Source organism: Eumetopias jubatus, unplaced genomic scaffold (assembly GCF_037043125.1).
Source record: "Eumetopias jubatus isolate StellerSeaLion01/CBP00866 unplaced genomic scaffold, mEumJub1_p1.0 scaffold_2, whole genome shotgun sequence".
Lineage (NCBI taxonomy): Eukaryota > Metazoa > Chordata > Mammalia > Carnivora > Otariidae > Eumetopias > Eumetopias jubatus.
This window is the reverse complement of record NW_028274808.1, coordinates 72,029,213-72,049,948: the sequence shown is the minus strand read 5'-3', so window position 1 is coordinate 72,049,948 and position 20,736 is coordinate 72,029,213. Positions and strand designations below refer to the sequence as shown.

Here is a 20,736-nt window from a genome sequence, read left to right as displayed (position 1 = left end):
CTGCTGGGTTGTGGTTGCTTGTAACTCAAAACAATGTTTACACCAAAGGGGCCCATCTTGGGGCAACCGGCCTTGGCCCCTACACAGCCAAGAGATAGTTGTCACTTGTCACTCAGTGCTTCTTTTGTGAGTCTTTGGTTTATTCAATTGTTAATTCCATACAATCAGTAACAGAGTGGGGTAGCTCTTTAAGGTTTAAGAGAAGCCTTCAAACATGTCTCATTTGATTCTTCTAGTACCTTAGTTTAGGAAAGTGGGCCAGGCGATGTTATCACCATTGTAAAATGGGGAATTTGGGACTCAGGTTAACTTGCCAAGCAGCAACTGACAAGTCTGATCTAGATCTTCCAATTGCTGTGTTTTTGCTCTTTTCACTATGCATTCATTGCCAGTGGTTGCCAGGTAACTTTAGGGCTGGCTAAGCCTACATTTCTGTAAGGTTTAAGGGACAGCCATCCTCACCCACAGACGCTCTCTGTCTCCTCCAGGGTAGGGTGAACTCCTTCTGCCGTGGTCCCAGGAAGGGCAGGGGGGCGCTAGGCTCCAGTGCATCCAGGCTAGTCCCCAGGGGTGAGGGTTCCGAGGCCGCCTCGTTCTGAGTCATCACTCCTATGGTGCCCGCGTCCCATTCACCATCACACGCACATGCACACGCTCACACACCCCCGGGTGGCTGCAGTGAGATGCCTTCCATCAATCCGGTCCCTACTCCGCACCTGTGGGGCAGGTGTGGCAAAGCATTCGGGGAGAGTTCCTAAATGCTGCTGGTCCAGGTGTGAGCAGGGTTGCCGTGCTGGCCCTCTGTCAGCTCCCTCCCGTGCGGGGCCCCAGAAGGCGCCCTCCTTTTATCCCCAGGATCAGCAGAGGCTGTGGCTTCCTGAGGGCCTGAGCTTCCTGCAGCTAGCCGTCCCCTGAGCTCCCCTGTAGCTTGTACATATGTGGTTGTGTGACACACCCTGGCCCCCGCGCTGTAACCACCATCCTGACGTAATGACTCCAGTTCCCTTACGTCCTAAACCCAAGTGTTAGGCTCTAGGCTCCTGTACTGTGTGTGTGCACTTAAAATTCTGTCCAATTAAGAAATAAATGTGGTTCCTTATGCAACACCAGGAAAAAAAAAAAAAAAAAACTCAGGGGGTTTAGTCACATCAATGGTTGATTGTAAAAACAGCAATAACAGCAGGAGCCCGGAGGGCCAGCCCCAGAACGCAGCAAGGCAGGGCCAGGTGCCGGCTCCCTGACGTAGTGAAAGGGTCGAGGAGCGCGTCTTAGAGGGACCTGGACCCAGGGCCCTGGGTGCCCTGAATCCTGCTTGTCTATGAAATGCAGTTAACACATCAGCTGGACCTATTTCCCTAATGCAGAGTGACTCTTCTATTATTTAAAGATGTAAAAAATGCTGGAGACTTGAGAAAAAGGGCCATGGAAGGTGCTATTGATGGTTCATCAATAAACCCTAAGGTGATTGTCAGTCCATTTCAGATACTTGTGGCAGCAAACAAAGCAGTTCATCTCTACAAACTGGGAAAAATGAAAACAAGAACTCTATCAACTGAAATTATTTTCAACCTTTCCCCAAATAACAATATTTCAGCTTTGAAAAAATTTGGTATCTCAGCAAATGACTCTTCAATTCTTATTGTTTACACTGAAGAGGGAGAAAAACAAAGAAATCAAGACCTAATATCTCAGGTTGAAGGTCATCAAGTTTCTCTAAAAAACCTTCCTGACATAACAAATACTGCAGAAGTCAAAAAGATATATAAACTATATTCACAAGAAGAAAGTATTGGAACATTATTGGATGGTATCATTTGTAGAATGTCAACAAAAGATATTTTGTGAAGTGACAAAAGTATTAAAAATTTTAAGCATCTATAAACAAACAAACAAACGAACAAAAAAACTCCAGCAATAACAGCAACAACCTCAAAAATAATATTAGCTGATAATTTCTCAGTGCATAATGGGTGCCACTCTTGTTTTAAGTATCACATTTGTATTAACAATTTGCTATTCACAATAAACCTGTGAGGTAGGTACTATTTTAATCTTCTCAACACTGGAGTGTATTGACCTACTATTTTTCCAATTTTATAAGTGATGAAACTGTATTCAAAGAACTCACATGACTTGTCCAATGTTTACACCACTACTAAATCATGGGGAGAAAAGCAGTGTGACTGAAGAATCTATGCAATTAACTACTTTACCATATTGTCCTCAGAGTTGGCTTTGATCGTTGGTTTTTTTTTTTCAATAAAGAAAAGACAAAAAGAGATGAATTAAGAGATGAATCAAACAAATGAATTAGTGGCTCATTCTCTCCTATTTCCTTTTGTATCGGTAATACTCAGTCATTAACTGAACATAGACTAGAAATATATAGAGGCTTTTAAGAATAGTGAACTGTTTTGGAATAGATACATGTAGCTCAAGTACCGGAGGCTCCACGAAGAAATATTAATTGGGCTCTGAACCATGCAGATTAAGAAGCATACAAATATAAATCAAATCAGAATTGTTGAAATTAAAGAACATACTGCTCCATGAAATGATCCAAAATAGAAGCCCTGATTCCATGGTGGGAAAAACTGGCAAAACACCAAAACTTGAAAAACACATGCACAGACCTGAGACCATCCTCCAAAAATGTGTTTCTTTTTATCACCAACCTAAGTTTTATTATTTTCACATCTCTGGAAAAGCCTTGAAAACAGTGGTTAAAATACATTTAATATTTAACTTACCAAACTAACTTATTGTCAGTCATTTCAGCTGATGTTTCTGAAAGCCACATACTGCCTTTTTATTTATTTATTTTTCATGAATTGAACTCATCTTCAAATAGTGTTAACTTTAGGGCTGGCCAAGCAATTCCTTAAGCTCCTCCTATTCCTACATAACCAATTCTTTTCAGCATGGGGAATACAGAGAAAAGGGTATCAGGGAGCAAGAACTCCTTTCCCCTTCAAGGATCCTTCTAGCTGGACCAAGAGTCAAATTGACATGAGACAGATTAACAGAAGATAATCAAATGTAATAGTATGTACAGGGAATCTACGCAGACATAGGAATTCCAAAGACAGTCAGGAAAATGAGGAATATTTGTCATCCTGAACTAAGGAGCGGGGGGGGTATTGGTCTGGAACTTGAGAGGAAAGGAATACAATTCACAGGGTAATAAGAAAAGCAGATGTTTCATAATTAGATGTTTGCCCTGCCATACAGATGGGTCACTCAGATAATATTTATGTCTGCTATTAACCCTTAATCTGGAAAAAATCTCCAACTTAGATTCTTCTATGCAGTTAAGGGAGGAGAAAAATTTCTCAGGAAACTATAGGGTCTCAATGGCCTTCAGCTCAAATAGTCTGCATGCCACGTGGCTCATCTGGGGGCAGCCTGCCCTTGGCCCTTACAGTTCCCTCCTCTGAAACTTCAGAGAAGGTGACCTGGTATACTGTTTCATGTCCTTGAACTAGTCCCTTACTTCCAACAATAGGTCAGTTCAGTTAAGTTCATTTCATGAGGCAGTGATGCAGTTGTGTTCTCAAAGTTAGGCCTATGGTTCCAGTAATCAAGTATTAAATGAAAAGTATTTCTATGGAAACAAAAGAAAAACAACAGTTAATGATTGGATCAAATTATAAACTGGTTTCTGAGTTCTCAGAGGTAGCCAGTCAAGATTTCTAGATGTCAGGCTCCAAGCATCTGCAGATAGTGAGGGCAAGCAGTGGCAATCTGACCGATTGTCCTGGTTTGTAGTTTAAGTGTCTGGGGATCTTTTTGAGTGGCCCACAGAGCAATAGACACAAAGATCATCTATACATCAACTATTGGGGCAATTTCCCTGCAGTTTATATCAAGTTGTTTATATTCAGTTTGAAGGGATTTAGAAAAAAGGGTAGTATTAGCTTTCAAATGATTCTAAGTCAAAAGATGGGGGAAAGCAATCGAATGTTAGTTTAGAGAGTTGTAGCCAGGCATTGGGGGACTAGAATAAACCAGGATTTAGTCCAGTTTATGATGAATAGTATCCAAATCAAATATCTACAAAAATGCACTATTGAAACAAATTTTCTCTCTATAATCGCTCTCATTTCTACCAAAGATAGCCAAATTAACACTACTTGCAAAATCAGTCTAGTTTCAAAAAACAAAATCAAAACTTGGCCTGATTATTTCCATAAGTCTTACAAGAACCATATAGATTATTTAAAAACTATTTACTGGAATTTTTCATTAGGAATCTCTAGACTGAACTTTTAACAGCCTCGGAAGGCCAGAACCCAAGCCAAATACTTGTTATCAGACTATGTCTACAATACATATAGATTTGGGTGAATTCCTTTCTTCTCGAGGTGCTCAAAGTATTGTCTCCTGCACCTGCTAGGAATGACCTTCTTTACTCACCTGGCAAGGCTCTGGGCAGTCTGTAAGCAAGGTACCAGGCTCTTATTTCCAAGGGGCTTTATTGACTCCATAAAGCCAAACTGAGTTCCTCAAAGCTGGTCATATCTGAGTGTATGCATGTCTCTCTCAAATATCACATTGCAGTCAAAACTTTAGTAATATAACCAATGAGTTCAGTTGTGTCCTGTCATAAGAAATATGGATTCTTACTGAACTTATGTAAATAAATATTTTGCCATAAAAATTTAAGAATACTACCTGAGAGTTTTTGAGTTCTAGAGGGTTCAGGCAGGGAGCAACATAAATGTTTCAATTTATTCACAAAGGCATATTTTATCAAATCATTGTCAGTTTGCTTAAAAGAAAAAGTTTTCTTAAATCAAGAAAAACAAAGCATTTTTTAAAAGTCAGCAATGTTACAAACAATAAGTTGTAAAATTTATAATTATATTCCTTAGTTATTCAAGTCCAATGATATTAATTCTTATTCTGCTTGAATTCAGTTTTTCTGGGCAAACCAGAAATTTTTACCTAGTTGAGTTTTATGATCTTAAGGCTATCAGACACCTGTCCTCAGAGTTCTTTCCATGAATCTCACTGAAGTTGAAGCATATCTGCAGGAAGCTCTTACAAGAGTGTCTGAGTAACAGTGTAACTGTCTGTAAATGAGAAAAGACTTAAAAATGGCCATGCTTAAAGAGCTGATTCGAATTCATTGCAATGCAATTGATAAGGAAATCTGATTATTTTGAACACACACCACCTCAAGATAAAAACATACCTGGTTATTATCATTAGCTTTCTAGGAGTTTTTTACAATTTTTGGAAAACTTATTTTAATAACATATCTCTAGAAATAGAATCTAAGAGGGTTTAATATCACTTTTTCTTCCCATGTAGTTTAACATATGAGATAAGCCTAATTAGTTTAATTTCTCACAATGTTATTGTTTGGAAATGTTTCAGGGGCCCGCTGGAAAATTTCAGTTAGATTGTGGTCCAAAGGCCTTATTTTAGAATTTGATTTTGGGAAGTATGTCAAAAAATGCCAAAAGGTTTGAATATTGATTAAATACAAACAGAAATCATTATGAAACAATATTGAAGTATACATTTAATCAAAGTGACAATAAAAGATATCAAAAGCAAATACAGAAGGTTACATAGTTGTGAGCAAAACTTAGTTCTTTTAATATCAACACTCAGTTTTCCTATGTAATCAAGGGCATACATATAACAATATATTATATATAATGAACATAGCAAATTATTTTGGCAAAACATGGAATCCTTTTTTCTTTAGGTAGATAACTTCAAAGGTAAAGAAAAACTTTCGTTTATCGCGTTTATATTTTCTTATTAAGAGCAAACCAATATTCAAGAAATCTTTGTCCTTTTAATAAAGAGAACACAAATATTTTGCACTAGTGTACTTTTTTTTTTTAAGATTTATTTGTTTATTTTAGAGGCGGGGGAGCAGAGGGAGAGGGAGAGAGAAACCCAAGTAGATACAGGGCTGAGCACAGCCCCATGTGGGGCTCCATCTCAGGACCCTGAGATAATGACCTGAGCCAAAACCAAGAGTCAGATGCTTAACTGACTGAGCCAACCAGGGGCCCCTGCATTAGTGTGCTTTTGGTATTAGAACTAATTTGCTTACTTAAATTTATCTTAATTGTAGCAAGCATTGATCACACATGTAACTCCTCTCTAACGATTCCCTCTCCACACACCTGCAACCTGTTTACATTCAGACTTTGTCCTCAGTCTTCCCTCCCCAAATAACCAGCCTCACTTTAGGACAAAACCACTTTCTTTTCCACCAAACAGAACCATATTCTTATTCTTTATACTTTTTCTTACTGAAATCACAAATCTTACTTTCCTTGCATGGAAAGTTGTTTCCCTTATCATTTCCAGTAGTCTTCATTATATTGATTAGATTTTGTAATGGTTAGAAACCTTAATTTCTCATGAAAGCTGAGTAATGAGCAATTTTGAACTGTCTGTTACACAAGAGTTCTTTTAAAAAAGAAAACATTTTATTTATTCATTTGAGAGAGAGGAGAGAGAGAGAGATGAATGCGCAGGAGCCCGGGAAGGTGCAGAGAAGCAGACTCCCCGCTGAGCAGGGAGCCTACCATGGGACTCTATCCCAGGACTCTGGATCATGACCTGAGCAGATGGCAGACGCTTAACCGACTGAGCCACCCAGCTGCCCCACAAGAGTTCTTTAGATTGGCAAATCTGTTAATATATTTCATAATTTTTAGAAACTTTTTCACAGTACAATTTTTCAATAAAGCATAAAGCATATTTACAAAAAGACCCAAATTTATCTTTAGTTTTTCTGTAATAAGACAAAAGTAGATAAACCCAAGTTTAGTACTTAATGCTTCATTATTTTATCTTATTTGGAAATAACCTAGATAGTCAACAAATTTAACTTGACTCATCATTTAACTTAACAGAACTTTGTTTTAGATTACCAAATATTTTGGGAGCTATTTAAAAGTTTATCCACTAATCTTTTCATTTATTTATATCTATTTAGTTTATTTGTTCTTAACAGTTATGTTTAGACTACCTATAAAACTTCATGAGACACTAGACACAGTCAGCCATTCTAAGCTTTTTTTCTAAAAAAAATTGCAACAGGGATATCATGACCTTATTTGACTTTCAGTCAACACAAGCAGAATAAAAGTTTTATATTTAATGCTGATAATTCTGAAGACAGACTTGTATATCTTAATTAAACCAAAGACGTTAAATTAACTATGATACCAAGTATTTTCCCAGATCATTTGAACCTGAAAACATCTGGGTTAGCTCTTATCTTTCTGAGTTTTAGAATAGCCAATCCTTACAAGGGCTTGCCTTTAAACTGATTAAATAGAGCCCTTTTACAAATTAATTTTAGCAACACCATCCAGAGGTAGAAAAAAATACCTCACATTTACAACATACATGGACACACATTTTAAAAATACACAGACAAGATGCAAACAAAATCTTACAGCTTTTGTTTTTACTAATATTTGTGCAGAGGATATTATAGGCTCAATTTTCAAAAAAACCTCTTTTTTTTTTTTCTGATGAAAAACTTCTCCCTTAAGTTTGCATTTCAAAGAAAGGTTCTCATTTCCTAGAGAATACATCACAAAGGCACAGAGAGACTATCCAAGATTTTTCCAAGGTGGATATTTGGAATATATCTGTCCATTACCTGAGGTGTTAGACTCTGTAGTTTGTATTTTAAAAAAGGCCTCTTTTATTTTTCTTTCTTCAGTCTCAGGCAACTGTGGGCTGTGTTTACATTTAAAAGATATAGTAAGATTTATAATTTGAAGGGACAGAGAAAGAATGTAATTAAAAAAAAATTTCCCTAGAGTTTCAGGGTAATTGCTATTTAAAATTTACCTTTTTTAAGTACAGAACAATTTTGTTCCAAAATCCTGATCTTTTATAATATCCACAAACATTTTGATAGGAATAGGTGAGCTTTAGTGATTGATAAAGATAGGTGGGTTTTGACTTGCTTCTAGAGCTGAGGTTCTGGTTTTGCAGAAACTTGTAAGACAAAAACAGTTGTTTCTAATTCCCCAAAGAACCGGATTACAGCCTAAATATCAAGGGACAAGTTAGTCTTTTTAACAGAATTTGCTTCTTTATTTGAGGGGGAATTTTTAAATAAAATAGGAACCAAAAGATCTATGCCTTGATGAAGTCTGTGTAATGTATTTTAACAAAACCCTTTTTTTTTTCTAGGTACATAATTCAATCTTGGCTCTATCAGCTCCTGAATATTGGCCTTCTACTGACCATTTGTAGGAGAGCATATGAAAAATTTTGGTCATCTTGTTTCCTCTCTGAAGGGAAGTTTGTGAATAGAGCCAAATAGTCTTTCTAAATTTGGTAGACTCTTTTGAAAGTAGAGATAAAGGGCTTTATAATTTAAAAGATCTGCTGCTGTCCGGGGAACACAAATTCTTTTGTGGTGGGGGTCTAGGATACACCTATAAAGGATATTGCCTAGTAATAATGTCTGAAATTGGCAGAGCCTGATTGCAAGAGCCCTGGAAGGTAGGCACAAAGCAAGCCCTATGGCCAGTCTGCGTGCTTTTGTTAAATTCATTTCTGGCTTTCAGCATTTACATGAACAACCTGTATACTTTATACCTAAAGATTAGGCCCAAGTGATCTCTGTAAATCTTCTAGGGAAATAAGGCTGGATTTTAAGAAGGGGATTTCACATTGGATAAGGACATTTATTTTTGTCCTAAGTCTGATTTTTGTTCTTTAATCTTGTCAAGGGAGTCCCTAAGATTAGCCATTATACTAATAAGACAAAAAGGGTGGTGTATTTCTGGTCTTCCATGAAAACATGAGATGTGTCGGATAAGGTCCACTAATCTGTGACACCAGGCTGGTGCTAGTGAGATGAAAATTTTCCAGCACCAACAAACAGTGAAGGTTGAGATGACAAAGGTTCCTATGGGCTCCTGCCTCTCCTGAGAAACTCCCCTAAGAGCTGGCACAGCAGGACAGAGAGACCCCAATAGACATTGGACTGGCCATCAAAGTGCACCCTATTAAGTGCATTCTTGGAAGGGTGGAGACCGAAGAGAATATTCTCACTGGTGAAAAAACAAGCTTTTAGGACATAGAACAAGATGAAAGAAAAACTTCCATGTGAAACAAAAATGAACTTTTGGGACTTCATCAAGATAAAAAGCTTTTGCACAGCAAAGGAAACAGTCAACAAAACAAAGAGGCAACCCACAGAATGGGAGAAGATATTTGCAAATGACACTACAGACAAAGGGCTGGTATCCAAGATCTATAAAGAACTTCTCAAACTCAACACCCAAAAAACAAATAATCGAGTCAAAAAATGGGCAGAAGATAAGAACAGACACTTCTCCGAAGAAGAAATACAAATGGCTAACAGACACATGAAAAAATGTTCATCATCATTTGCCATCAGGGAAATTCAAATCAAAACCACATTGAGATGCCACCTTACACCAGTTAGAATGGCAAAATTTGACAAGGCAAGAAACAAATGTTGGAGAGGTTGTGGAGAAAGGGGAACCCTCTTACACTGTTGGTGGGAATGCAAGTTGGTACAGCCACTTTGGAAAACAGTGTGGAGGTTCCTCAAAAAATTAAAAATAGAGCTACCTTATGACCCAGCAATTGCACTCCTGGGTATTTACCCCAAAGACACAGATGTAGTGAAAACAAGGGGCACATGCACCCCAATGTTCATAGCAGCAAGGTCCGCAATAGCCAAACTGTGGAAAGAGCCGAGATGCCCTTCAACAGAAGAATGGATAAAGAAGATGTGGTCCATATATACAATGGAATATTACTCAGTCATCAGAAAGGATGAATACCCAAGTTTTACATCAACGTGGGTGGGATTGGAGGAGACTATGCTAAGTGAAATAAGTCAGGCAGAGAAAGTCAATTATCATATGATTTCACTTATTTGTGGAACATAAGGAATAGCGTGGAGGCCATTAGGAGAAGGAAGGGAAAAATGAAGGAGGGAAATCAGAGGGAGAGATGAACAATGAGAGACTATGGACTCTGAGACACAAACTGAAGGTTTTAGAGGGGAGGGGGGTAGGGGGATGGGTTAGCCTGGTGATGGGTATTAAGGAGGGCACGTACTGCATGGAGCGCAGGATGTTATACGAAAACAATGATACGTGGATCACTACATCAAACAATGAATCATGGAACACTACACCAAAACAAATGATGTAATATATGGTGATTAACATAACAATAAAAAATTAAAAAAAACTAATGATGTATCGTATGGTGACTAACATAACATATTAAAATTAAATTAAATTAAAAAAAGAGAAAAACTTCTATGTGGAAAAAGTACATTAACTGCTTTATCTAAGCCTTGGATCTCTTGGAGCCACACTCATACCTAGGAGAGTTGTGCCACCGTGTGCTGTTTCATAGCACACCTCGTTGCGTGGAAGTTTTCTTGAAGGTGGTGGACCGCCTAGTATTAATCTGACCCATCTGTGACCAACTTCTCCTATCATGGGAGTCTTTCAGTTTGGTGGCTGAATGGTCTAACAGGTTTTAAATGCTCGACTCCTGCCCACCAGGTTTGTAGCTTTGCCTTCCACAGTTGTCCATCGACAACAGCCTTTACCTCATGCGCCCACATTCCAAGTCAGTTTGACCAACAACATGAAAGACACAGACAAAAGAAAACAAAGATGATCTCTGGGAGGAAAGGGATGGGTAACCAAAGAGTTGCTAAGCCAAGGGACTACTTCTACAGATATTTTCTCCTTCTAATCTAAATTTAGGAAGAGAGAAAAACGACTCTCACCACTCTTGCTCCATTGAACTCCGCAGATGGATTCCGGGGGCTGACATGGTGAGAAATCCTACGCTCCACGGCCTGTATGTCGGATTTCCCAGGATCTCTCAGCGGCAGCTATATCTAGGGCAAGCAGTGTCTGGCGAGTGAAAGGATCCCCGTCCACTATGCCAACTTTCCCGGAGCAAGAATTCCTGTTCCCTTCAAATGTTCTTCTACCTTGATTAACAGACAGATTCACAGGAGACGATAAAATGAACTGTGTACGAACAGGCAATCCCCACAGACTCGGAAATCACGAAGACTATCTGGCAAAATGAAGTATATATGTCATCCTGAACTAAGGAGAACGGGTCTGGGACTTTAGAGGAAAGCATTAAAAGACAAACACAGGCCCCAGATGGTGTCACTTCGTCAGAGTTCTCAAATCAGTGCTCAATACATAATCTTATTGCAGTTTCAATGTCTGACTGGGTTGGAAACCCAGAAATGTAGAAGTTTTTGGTCTGTGCCACTGAGTCTGCCACCTGGGTCCTCTCCATCCCCCAAAGAAAGATGAGGTAATCTGCATGAGACATCTTGCCTTCCCCCCTAGAAACCAGCTCACCTGGAACAATCTTTTTCTTTTGCTAATAACCTTCTTGTCCCCCATCATTCTCTTATAAAAATCTTCCATTTTGAACAACTCTTGGAGTCTTTGAACTCTACTTGCTAGAGAGGGTGCTGCCTGCTTCATGAACTATTTAATAAAGACAATTAGGTCTTCACATTTACTTAGTTTAATTTTGTTTTTTAACAGAAGAAATGCAATTCACAGGGCAATAAGAAGAACAGACATTTCATAAGCAGCTGTTTGTCCTGCCATACACATGAGTCACTCAGATAAAATTTATCTCTATTGGTCAACCTTATTCTGAAAGAAGACCCTCAATTTCGATTCTTCTATGCAGTTAAGAGAGGGGTAAAATTTCTCTTGAGCTTGCAGGGTCTCAAACTGCCTTCTGTTTGAAACAGTCTGCATACCAGGGGTGCCCCGCTGGCTCAGTAAAGCATATGACTCTTAATCTCAGAGTTGTGAGTTTGAGCTCCACGTTGGGGGTAGAGTTTACTTAAAAAATAAATAAAAGAGTTTACTTAAACAATAAATAAAAGAAAAAGAAAAAAAATAAGCAACCTTAAAAAAATAGTCTGCATACCGAAGTGGCCCATCTTGGGGTGGCCTGCCCTTGGTCCCTACAAAGGTAATACATTGTTTCTGAGAATACCATATAGACTACTTGTGACTGTATTCCTATGCTCCTTTGTCATAGGAATGGTGGTGGCAACAATGGGTAGGGTGTTGCAGAAGCAGAGTGACTTCCTTTTGGGATCCTCCACTGCTGGTGGGTCCCCCCTCTCCCCGAACATCATATCTTTTGTAGTATCTTCTGGGCCAAACAAAAGCTGGCAAACATTTGGTGAACAGAACTTTCTTTGGATTCAGAGTGAATATAAGAAATTAGAAAACAAAATAGCAAAATATACTTGCAAATGCAAATAGGTGTTGGACAGAAGGACAATCAATGCAGAAAGTTACCAGACAGAAGAACAATGATGGGGAATGTTTGAACTTCAGAGAGAGAGAACAAAAGTTGACAGGGACGCTCATCCTTCATTTCCTCTATATCTCTCTCCCGGTGGACTTTTCTTATTTTTCGTAATTAGAGAGCAGTTTCCCCTCTTTATCTTTTACCTATGAAAAGTCTAAGGTAGAGGACATCACAGCACACTCCAGACTGAGACGCAACAGGGGTCTACTGCTGGTCACAAGAAGACAGGTCAAGATATGATAAAAATTCTTTTTTTTTGGAAGATTTTTATTTATTTATTTGACAGAGAGAGAGAGAGCACAAGTAGGCAGAAGGGCCGGCAGAGGGAGAGGGAGAAGCAGACTCCCTGCTGAGAAGGGAGCCCGCCCGATGTGGGGCTTGATCTAACTTTGAGATCACAACCTGAGCTGAAGGCAGATGCTTAGCCGACAGAGCCACCCTGGTACCCCTGATAAAAATTCATTTTAACAAATTAAAAAATTATTACATCTTCATAGAAAAATATCAAAAGGTATAGAACATCATCTTACAAAATATAAAAGTCGATGTCTCCAGCCACTAGTTTGAATTATAGACAACAAGCAAATCAAAACTTTCCTATGCAACTCCCCAAAGGTTATGCTTACAGCAATGTGTGTGTGTGGTCTTATTACCCAAATAGCATTTTATCCTATATAACCAAAAAAATTACATTCATGTGTCATTTGTTTATTAAATAACATATTTTTCTGTATTGTTATGTATCTATCTTTTTCAGAGTTGTATAGAGTAATAGGCTATTTTAATGGTTAAAGAGTAATAGTTAATAATAAATAATAGTTTAGTATTTTATTTATTGTGTAAAGTGTTCCATTGTATGAATCTAATTGATCATTTCATCATTGATAAAATTAGTGTTTTTATAAGTTATTTGTTGTTTTGTTTATTTTCTATATAATTATTTATTTTTTAAGATTTTTAAAATTTATTTGACAGAGAGCACAAGCAGTGGGGCAAGCAGAGGGAGAGGGAGAAGCAGGCTCCCCACTGAGCAGAGAGCCCGATGTGGGACTCGATCCCAGGACCCTGGGGATCATGCCTTGAGCTGAAGGCAGGTGCTTAACAACTGAGCCACCCAGGTGCCCCTCTATATAATTATTTCTTTATCAATTACACCTCAATATAGATCTCTGGGTACCAATGCCAGTATAGTTTTCTTGCTTTGACATTTTCTCTACCATACTGAAATTGTTCTCACAGTAAACTATTCACATTACAGAATGGTATCCTGGCTTCTCAGGTCCACTTGAGACTGGTGACCTAGAAGTAATGCTTGTTTTCCCTTCCTTACTTTGGATCTAACACTAGTTAACCATATCCATGCGCCTCAGGCAGTTTTAATCAACAGAAAGTCCCTGTTCCTCTCATCTTTTCCCTGCGGTGGGCCTCAGAGCACTAACCAACATAAGTGTCTGGTAGAATGTTGACTGGGAGATAGATTACTTAAAAGGTTGCTCATTTTGTACTTTTTTTTTTTTTTCCAGTTCATCTGTTACCTCTGAGAAAGAGGAGCAGAAGTCAGTCCTGGACAGTTAAAAATTCCCTGGAGTCATGGCTCTTGTCTATGGTATAGGGTCAGGTGTCCCGCCAGGATCAAGCGCAGAACACGGGATCTTGTAGGGCAATTTAATAATGGGCAAAGTTGGGTTTGACAGGATGCTCACCAAACTGTATTATTATGCTCATCAAACTGAATGAATACTTTAGCGGGCTCACTCAACTAGTCTCATTAACTGCAAGTAGTATGTGTTAAGCTCAGTATTATTAGCTTTCAGTTTGCCAAAAGCTGTTGAGGAATCAAGCCACAAAGGAAATGTTTATCTGCAAGAGGACGATGAACATGAGGATGCTGACCATGAGGGTGTATTCCTTTTTAGGGCTTGACTGTTGCAACTCTCTCTCTCTCTCTCTCTCTTTCCTTAGTTTTTGCTACCCTTGAAGGCAGACCTTTGGGTAAGAATACATTTGGTGGGACCACAACGGCTGTATTCTTCCTCCCCCGGAATTCATGCAAGAAGCAAAACTGGGGCTTCTCCGTCGTCATGTAATGGCCTCAAATGAAAGCCTTGTCACCGGGGCGGGGGCTGGAAGGCACTGGAGCGCCCCAGCACAGAGAGCATCCGAATTCCCTCCTCTGTCGCTGACTGGTTGAAAACTGGGAGGCAACGACCAGCCTCCAGCTGCTCGACTCTCGATTGGCTGCGAAGAGGTGGCAATCAGGGCGGGCCGAGGCTCTGCACTGCTTCCAGCTCTATGCTGCCGCCGCGGTCCTGCTGCGCGGTCGCTGCTGCAGCCGCCACCCGGGTCCCTTCGACCGTGCCTCTGCGTGGGGGCTGCCTCCTCGGCTCGGGTCGCAGACACCATGGTGAGTGCCTCCAGCCGGGGCAGGCTAGGAACCTCACGCCGTGCCGCGCCGGGCCTGGTTGCCCAAGGGAACCCGCCGCGCCACCCGAGCTTGGAGCCGGGTCGGGGGAACGCACCGCCGGCCGCGGGAGCAGTCTCGCTGTTTTGCCTGTGTCCTGGGCAGGGGTGGTGGGAACGCTGGGGGTGGCGACGGGGGCGGTAAGTGCCTTCGCTCCTGAGGGGAAGGTCCGCCACTCTGCATCGCGCCGCGACTTCCCGGGTTCGGGAAGGGGACTTGCGGCTGAGGCGCGGCGGCTTTTCGGCTCAGGCGGACCCCACCGGCGTGGGTGGCTGAGGGCCAGAGGCGGGGGACGTGCCGGGTTCGCGTCCCCTTTGCCACACTTTCCCGGATGCCCACTCTGCTTCGGAGCGGTGACAGGTGAGCGGAGGGGTAAGAAGGTGGCGTGGCGATAGGGTGGACGGTGGCGGAAAGGATCGGCCTTTGATTGGGGTGGAGGTGGCGCGCGTCTGATGCCTCTCTTTAGCACCGAGTACCCCGAACCGAGCGGAGCTAGAGGACAGGGGACAAGGTTAAACCAGAGCTGTGGCAGCTGATGCTGCAGCCCACCCTCGAGCCCCTTCCCACCCACCGCTGGTCCCTGACGTTCAGGTTTCCCCTGTCCCTGCAGTATGGATTTGTGAATCACGCGCTGGAGCTGCTGGTGATCCGCAATTACGGGCCGGAGGTGTGGGAAGACATCAAGTAAGTGACTGGCCCCTCTAGCTTGGGCCCCGCTCTGGCGACGCGCGCTGCGTGTGCGTGTGTGTGTGTGTGTGTGCGTGCGTGTGCGCGCGCGGGGTGGGGTGGGGTGGAGTGGGGGTGGGGGGCGGCCCGGGGCGGCCCCGGCACTGTCCCCCGCGCCTCATTGCATCCTCCGCTTCCTGCCTGGGTCGCTGGCGCGCGTCCTCGGAGATGCCTCCGCCCGCCGCTCCCCGCTGCAGCTGCGCTCCCACGCTCCGGAGCGGGGACCCGGAGAGGAGCGGCGGCCGGGGCGGGGCTGCGAGGGCGAAAGCCAGGGGAAGGAGCCCCCGGGGTCACCGCGGCCTCCCGACCCGGCCTGAGCGTGGGAACGCTCTGCCAGCGCCCCGGCGGCTCCGAGCCTCTGCAAGCCGGACGACTCCCACGCGGAGAGGGGCCCCGGGGACCACTAAGGCCTCCGCGACGTTCAGAGAGCCTGAGGCCTTAGAAACAAACAGGAAACCTTGGCTCGTTTAGAATTCACACACCTCGCAGACACATAAAATAGTTAAGCCTTTTTAGTGTGCCCTTCTCTTGAGATGATTTCTTGAGCAACTGAATCAAGTGCATTTATTCATTTGAAATAAAGTAAAATTGGAATTTTTTTTCTTTCATTTTATCAAAATCTACCCCATCCCCCCCCCCCCCCTTTTTGGCTTCTACTATGGTGAAGGCTGCCTTGTAGGAGAGCATCCTAGTTTTAGTCTAGCGCCGGCGGTACTTTAGATGGGGATGGAAATAACCACAGCCACCTGAGACTTTAAGCCTGTTGGAATGATGGGTCATTTCCGCGGGCACGTTGAACATTTCGATCTAACAAAATTCTCTCTTCTCTTACTCTGGTGAAATTTGCGTTTGACTTGTATAGATGAGCACAACCCAACTAGCTACACCAAAACCATGTATAAGGGTTTTCATATTGGAGCGATGGAGCAACAATTGGTCACACTGAAATGGAAGTAGAGGAAATGATTACCTGGGTGGGCGGAGGAGAACACATTGTTATTCTTTACTTTCATTTCCTGACCTCACTGATTTCATTTTGTTATATCAAGTAGGTGGTGTTTTCATGCTATTTTTTTCTAAATACATTGCAACTGTTGGCAATCAATTCTAACAAGTCTTATTATGCAGTTACATGCTAATGAGTTCTTTTAAATATCCGTTTCCAAGGAAACGGCCAGGGTTAAATATTAAGCTCTAGAATGCGACTTTTCTCTCCCTTGGTTCTGTACAGTTGAGCGTGGTTTCATGTTCCATGAGCCATTTATGTTACCCACAGGGCATATCCACATATTATAAAGAGAAGTGGAGATTTGGAAATTATGGATTGAATCAAATGAGTATTTAGGTACTAAAGCTTACTTAGGGATTTGAATAAAGTAGATTTGGATCTACTTCATAATTTTTATTATGCTTGTTAGAGTTATAGAGAAGGCAGACGTCAAAAGCAAGATTTTAGAATGTAATTTAAGTATAGGATTATCTTTAAGCCAGTTTGTGAATTTATAAAAGCATCATGCATATCACTCACATGTTTTCTCGTCCATAATATAGAAATCTCCAAATTTCTGGGAGAATATGCTATGACAATATACTTGAAATTTGAGGGCACAATAAAAGATAGCTATTATGGCTAAATAGCTATTATGTGTTTTAACCAGATTTAGAGTGTATGTCCTACCCATTACCAACTTAAATCACTGTTAAATACAAAGATGAAAAATATGCTTTATAGAGAAATGTATCAAAAATTTTAAAAATTAAATTATCACTGATTTGTTTGTATTGGCCACATTTTCCCCAGAGAAGGTCAAAATATCGAAAAATATTCAAATTCCACTGGTGTGAGAACGTAACTCTGTCAAAGTAGGCTAAGAACTTTGTTACATTCTACTTTAAAAAATAGTGTATTGATTTTTAATTAAACATCAATATCTTTTAACTCACTAATTTATCTCTAAGTATTTCTGGACAGTATTCTTAATCTGTCTTAACACTTAACACTGTTCAAGTGTTGATAATTTAAATCACTCAAAATCTTTTTTTCCGGTAAAATGAAACAAATCATATGGGTCTTTTTATATGTACCCCTGCAACAATTATGTACCCCAGCAAGGGGAATACTGTTAGTTAAACTAGTGTTGTAATACAGGTGTTAACTTTAATCCTTTTTTGTCTGAGCATCCCTTTTGTTGGAGCCCTTATTGTCTTGGGTACCATTTAGGATCTGGAATAGAGAACATTGTTCAGTTTTCTGTGTTGAGAGGGATTAAAGCAGCTCATTGGTTTCCAACCCAGTCAGTACCCCTGAGGGGTGACTTTGTACTCCCTGGAAGAGCATTTGCTTAGCACAGCAAAGAGATTCTCACTGCCTAGGGGCAGGAGAGGAGAATTTGGAGGAGCTTAATTTGAACATGCTCCTTGGAAGATTCTGATGCCTGCTCTCAATTTCGTCTTCTACTCCAGGAGGGAAGGATCACTGGTTCAATATGCAAAATATACAATACACTTTCTGTTTTAACTTTTTATGAAAAACTAAATGTGTGTATTTTTTTTTTTTTTTTTTTTTTTTTTTGTCTCCGTAAGTACCAAACATCTCTATCTTCCGTTTTGGTCTGTGAGAAACTATATAAATCAATATTTATAAAACTTTATATAACTTTTTTTGGTCTAGTAGGAAATAACTATCCATTCTTCATGAGAAAGGATGCCAAACATTTAATGACAAATAAAACCCTAAGTAACAGATTCCAGACAGCAAATTCTAAGTGGTAGGAGCCAAAAATGCTTCATTGTAAACTCTGTATCCACTTACACTCTTACCAATCATATAACCATTTCACAGAGGCTTCAAATTCCTCCTTTTAAGAAAAAAAATCTAGACTAAGGGTCAGCAAACATTCTCTTAAAGGGCCAGATAGTAAATAATCCAGGTGCTGCAGGCCAAGAGTCAATATTGAGGATATTATGTAGGTATGGACATAACTGTTAAAATGTGACTCTCTAAAATATAAAAATGATTCTTTGCTCTCAGACCAGACAATTAGGGCAGTGGCCTGGATTTAATCCATAGGTTGTAGTTTGCTAACCTCTGATCTAGACCATCTATACATATGAAAAAGAAAAAGAGACCTCTGAATCTACTTTAAATCTTGTTTTCTTGGTTTCTTTTCAGTTTTCAGATGGTCCTTTCTAGAAGCCGTGGTCCCAAGGTGATGAAAAAAATCAATCATCATTTCAGAGAAACATGAAGTCAGAATATAGCTATTAGAAAAGCACTTAACTACTTGATATAATCATATCTGTTATTCTTCCATCATCCCTGGCAAAACTAATCGTTGCATCAAATTAATGGGTTCAATTTTAGATTGGTTTAACTTCACTGAAACATAAAGATGGATTCAAAAAACTGAAAAAATCTAAGATGATTAAAAGTTTATTGAAAACAAGCAAACAAAATGCCTTCCTAAAAACTACTTTGCCTCGAGTTGAGCAGGCCAAGGAACAAATTAAAAATAGATATGAAACTCCATAGTGCTATACAGTACATGGCTTAGCCCTTCTCTGTCTTAATAAAAGGTATGAGATAAATATTTGGATTGAAATTTTAGTATGAGATTTGAAAATGATGTAATCACACCATTAGTTGGTACGTGTTGGAGCAATTCCTCTAGAAGGCTGTCCATTATCTTCCTTGAATAAAGAATTCATATATGTTTAGTATGGTTTTATCTGATTTACCCACAGAAGGGCATCATACTTTTTCATTCATTGATTTATTCCTTTTTTTTTCATTTTCTAGTTAAGCTTAGTCTTCATGAGCATAGTGTAGTGTTTTAGGCACTGAGGGTAGAAAAGTAAGATATACTCCTTGCCTCTGAATAAAATCTTATGCTACTAACTCTTTTCAGAGTTATCAGGATATTTTTGTCTTATTTTTTCTTGACTTTTCTGCCTGTAACACAGACATGGAAAGATTTCTGCCTGTAACTCAAGCATAGAAACATGCTTATCTTCCGGTTTTGAAATTAATGTATCTAGTTGAATTTGCTAATCACAAATTAATCATTATGGTTCATATAGGCAAGTGCTTTGCTATAAGCTAGTTATGTGACTTTCCCAAGTTGCCTAAGTTTTCTAAGCCTCGCGGAGTAAGGAAAACATAATACCTATTGTATAGAGTTGTTGTAACATGTTGAAAAATATCTGAAAGTGCTTAGCACAGTTTTTGAAAAGGAACTATTTAATAAGTGGTAGCTATTATTAATTTCACTCTAGAACCAAAATTTTTCAACTTTTCTCTTCCCCAGCTCACCTGAAAGATACGAAGTTCTCCTTTAAGCAACAGTAGTAGCTCATTGAGGTCTACATAACTAAACGTTCCCTCATCACTCTAGGACAAGTAGTCACTTCCTTGTCATTTTCACTTGTTTTTCCCTTTTGTCCATTCTGTGCAACTGGTACCAGTTCTTTGAATTCGAAGTGCCCCTTAGACTCTCCTCTTCTTTCATTCTGGCTCCTAGCACTTTCCTTTGTCCTCTTAACAGCACTATGACTGGGTTCTCTGTGTCTGGTTTGCCCCACCCATCCTCTCCATTCTGCAGATTGTGGGAAGATTGTTACTTTCATGCCGCTGCTTCCACTTTGGAATCAATCTTACATTTTTCTCATCCTCCCTCACCTAATCCTTATTTATTGTTTGAAAATGTAGCATTTGCTCCTCATATATAGTTTATAAAAAAAAATTAAAACAAGCAAAATAAGGCACTGTTTTGCCATATTTTATTTATTTTATTTATTTTAAGATTGTATTTATTTATTTGATAGGGAGAGAGAGATAGTGAGAGAGAGCACAAGTAGGGGGAGCGGCAGGCAGAGGCAGAGGGAGAAGCAGGCTCCCTGCTGAGCAAGGAGCCTGATGGGGGCTTGATCCCAGAACTCTGGGATCATGACCTGAGCTGAAGGCAGACGTTTAACCCACTGAGCCACCCAGTGCCCCTTATGTTTTGTCATATTTTAATCAGATTTTCATATTCATGAGGCCATACAATTAAATTTCTATACCTTTCTGTACCCTTGTTCAAATAGGTTTTTATATATCACTGGTACTCTATATTTTAAAAATTGTTTAAAATTTCCAGTCTTTTCCTCTATGCAATTTCAGTTGAGTGCAACAGTACCCATTT

The 20,736-nt window shown here is 40.2% G+C and overlaps 1 protein-coding gene and 1 pseudogene across 1 annotated transcript in view; both read left to right on the top strand.

Annotated features, from left to right (window-relative positions):
• Positions 1–1,311: 1,311 nt before the first annotated feature.
• Positions 1,312–1,845, top strand: LOC114210070 (EKC/KEOPS complex subunit TPRKB pseudogene; annotated as a pseudogene).
• A 12,838-nt stretch (positions 1,846–14,683) lies between these two features.
• GUCY1B1 (guanylate cyclase 1 soluble subunit beta 1) overlaps positions 14,684–20,736 on the top strand; it is a 45,238-nt gene continuing 39,185 nt past the window's right edge. Inside the window, exons 1-2 of the mRNA XM_028104442.2 lie at positions 14,684–14,770; positions 15,438–15,511. Coding sequence (XP_027960243.1) covers positions 14,768–14,770; positions 15,438–15,511 — 77 coding nt within the window. The 5' untranslated portion in view covers positions 14,684–14,767. The remainder of the gene's footprint in view (positions 14,771–15,437; positions 15,512–20,736) is intronic.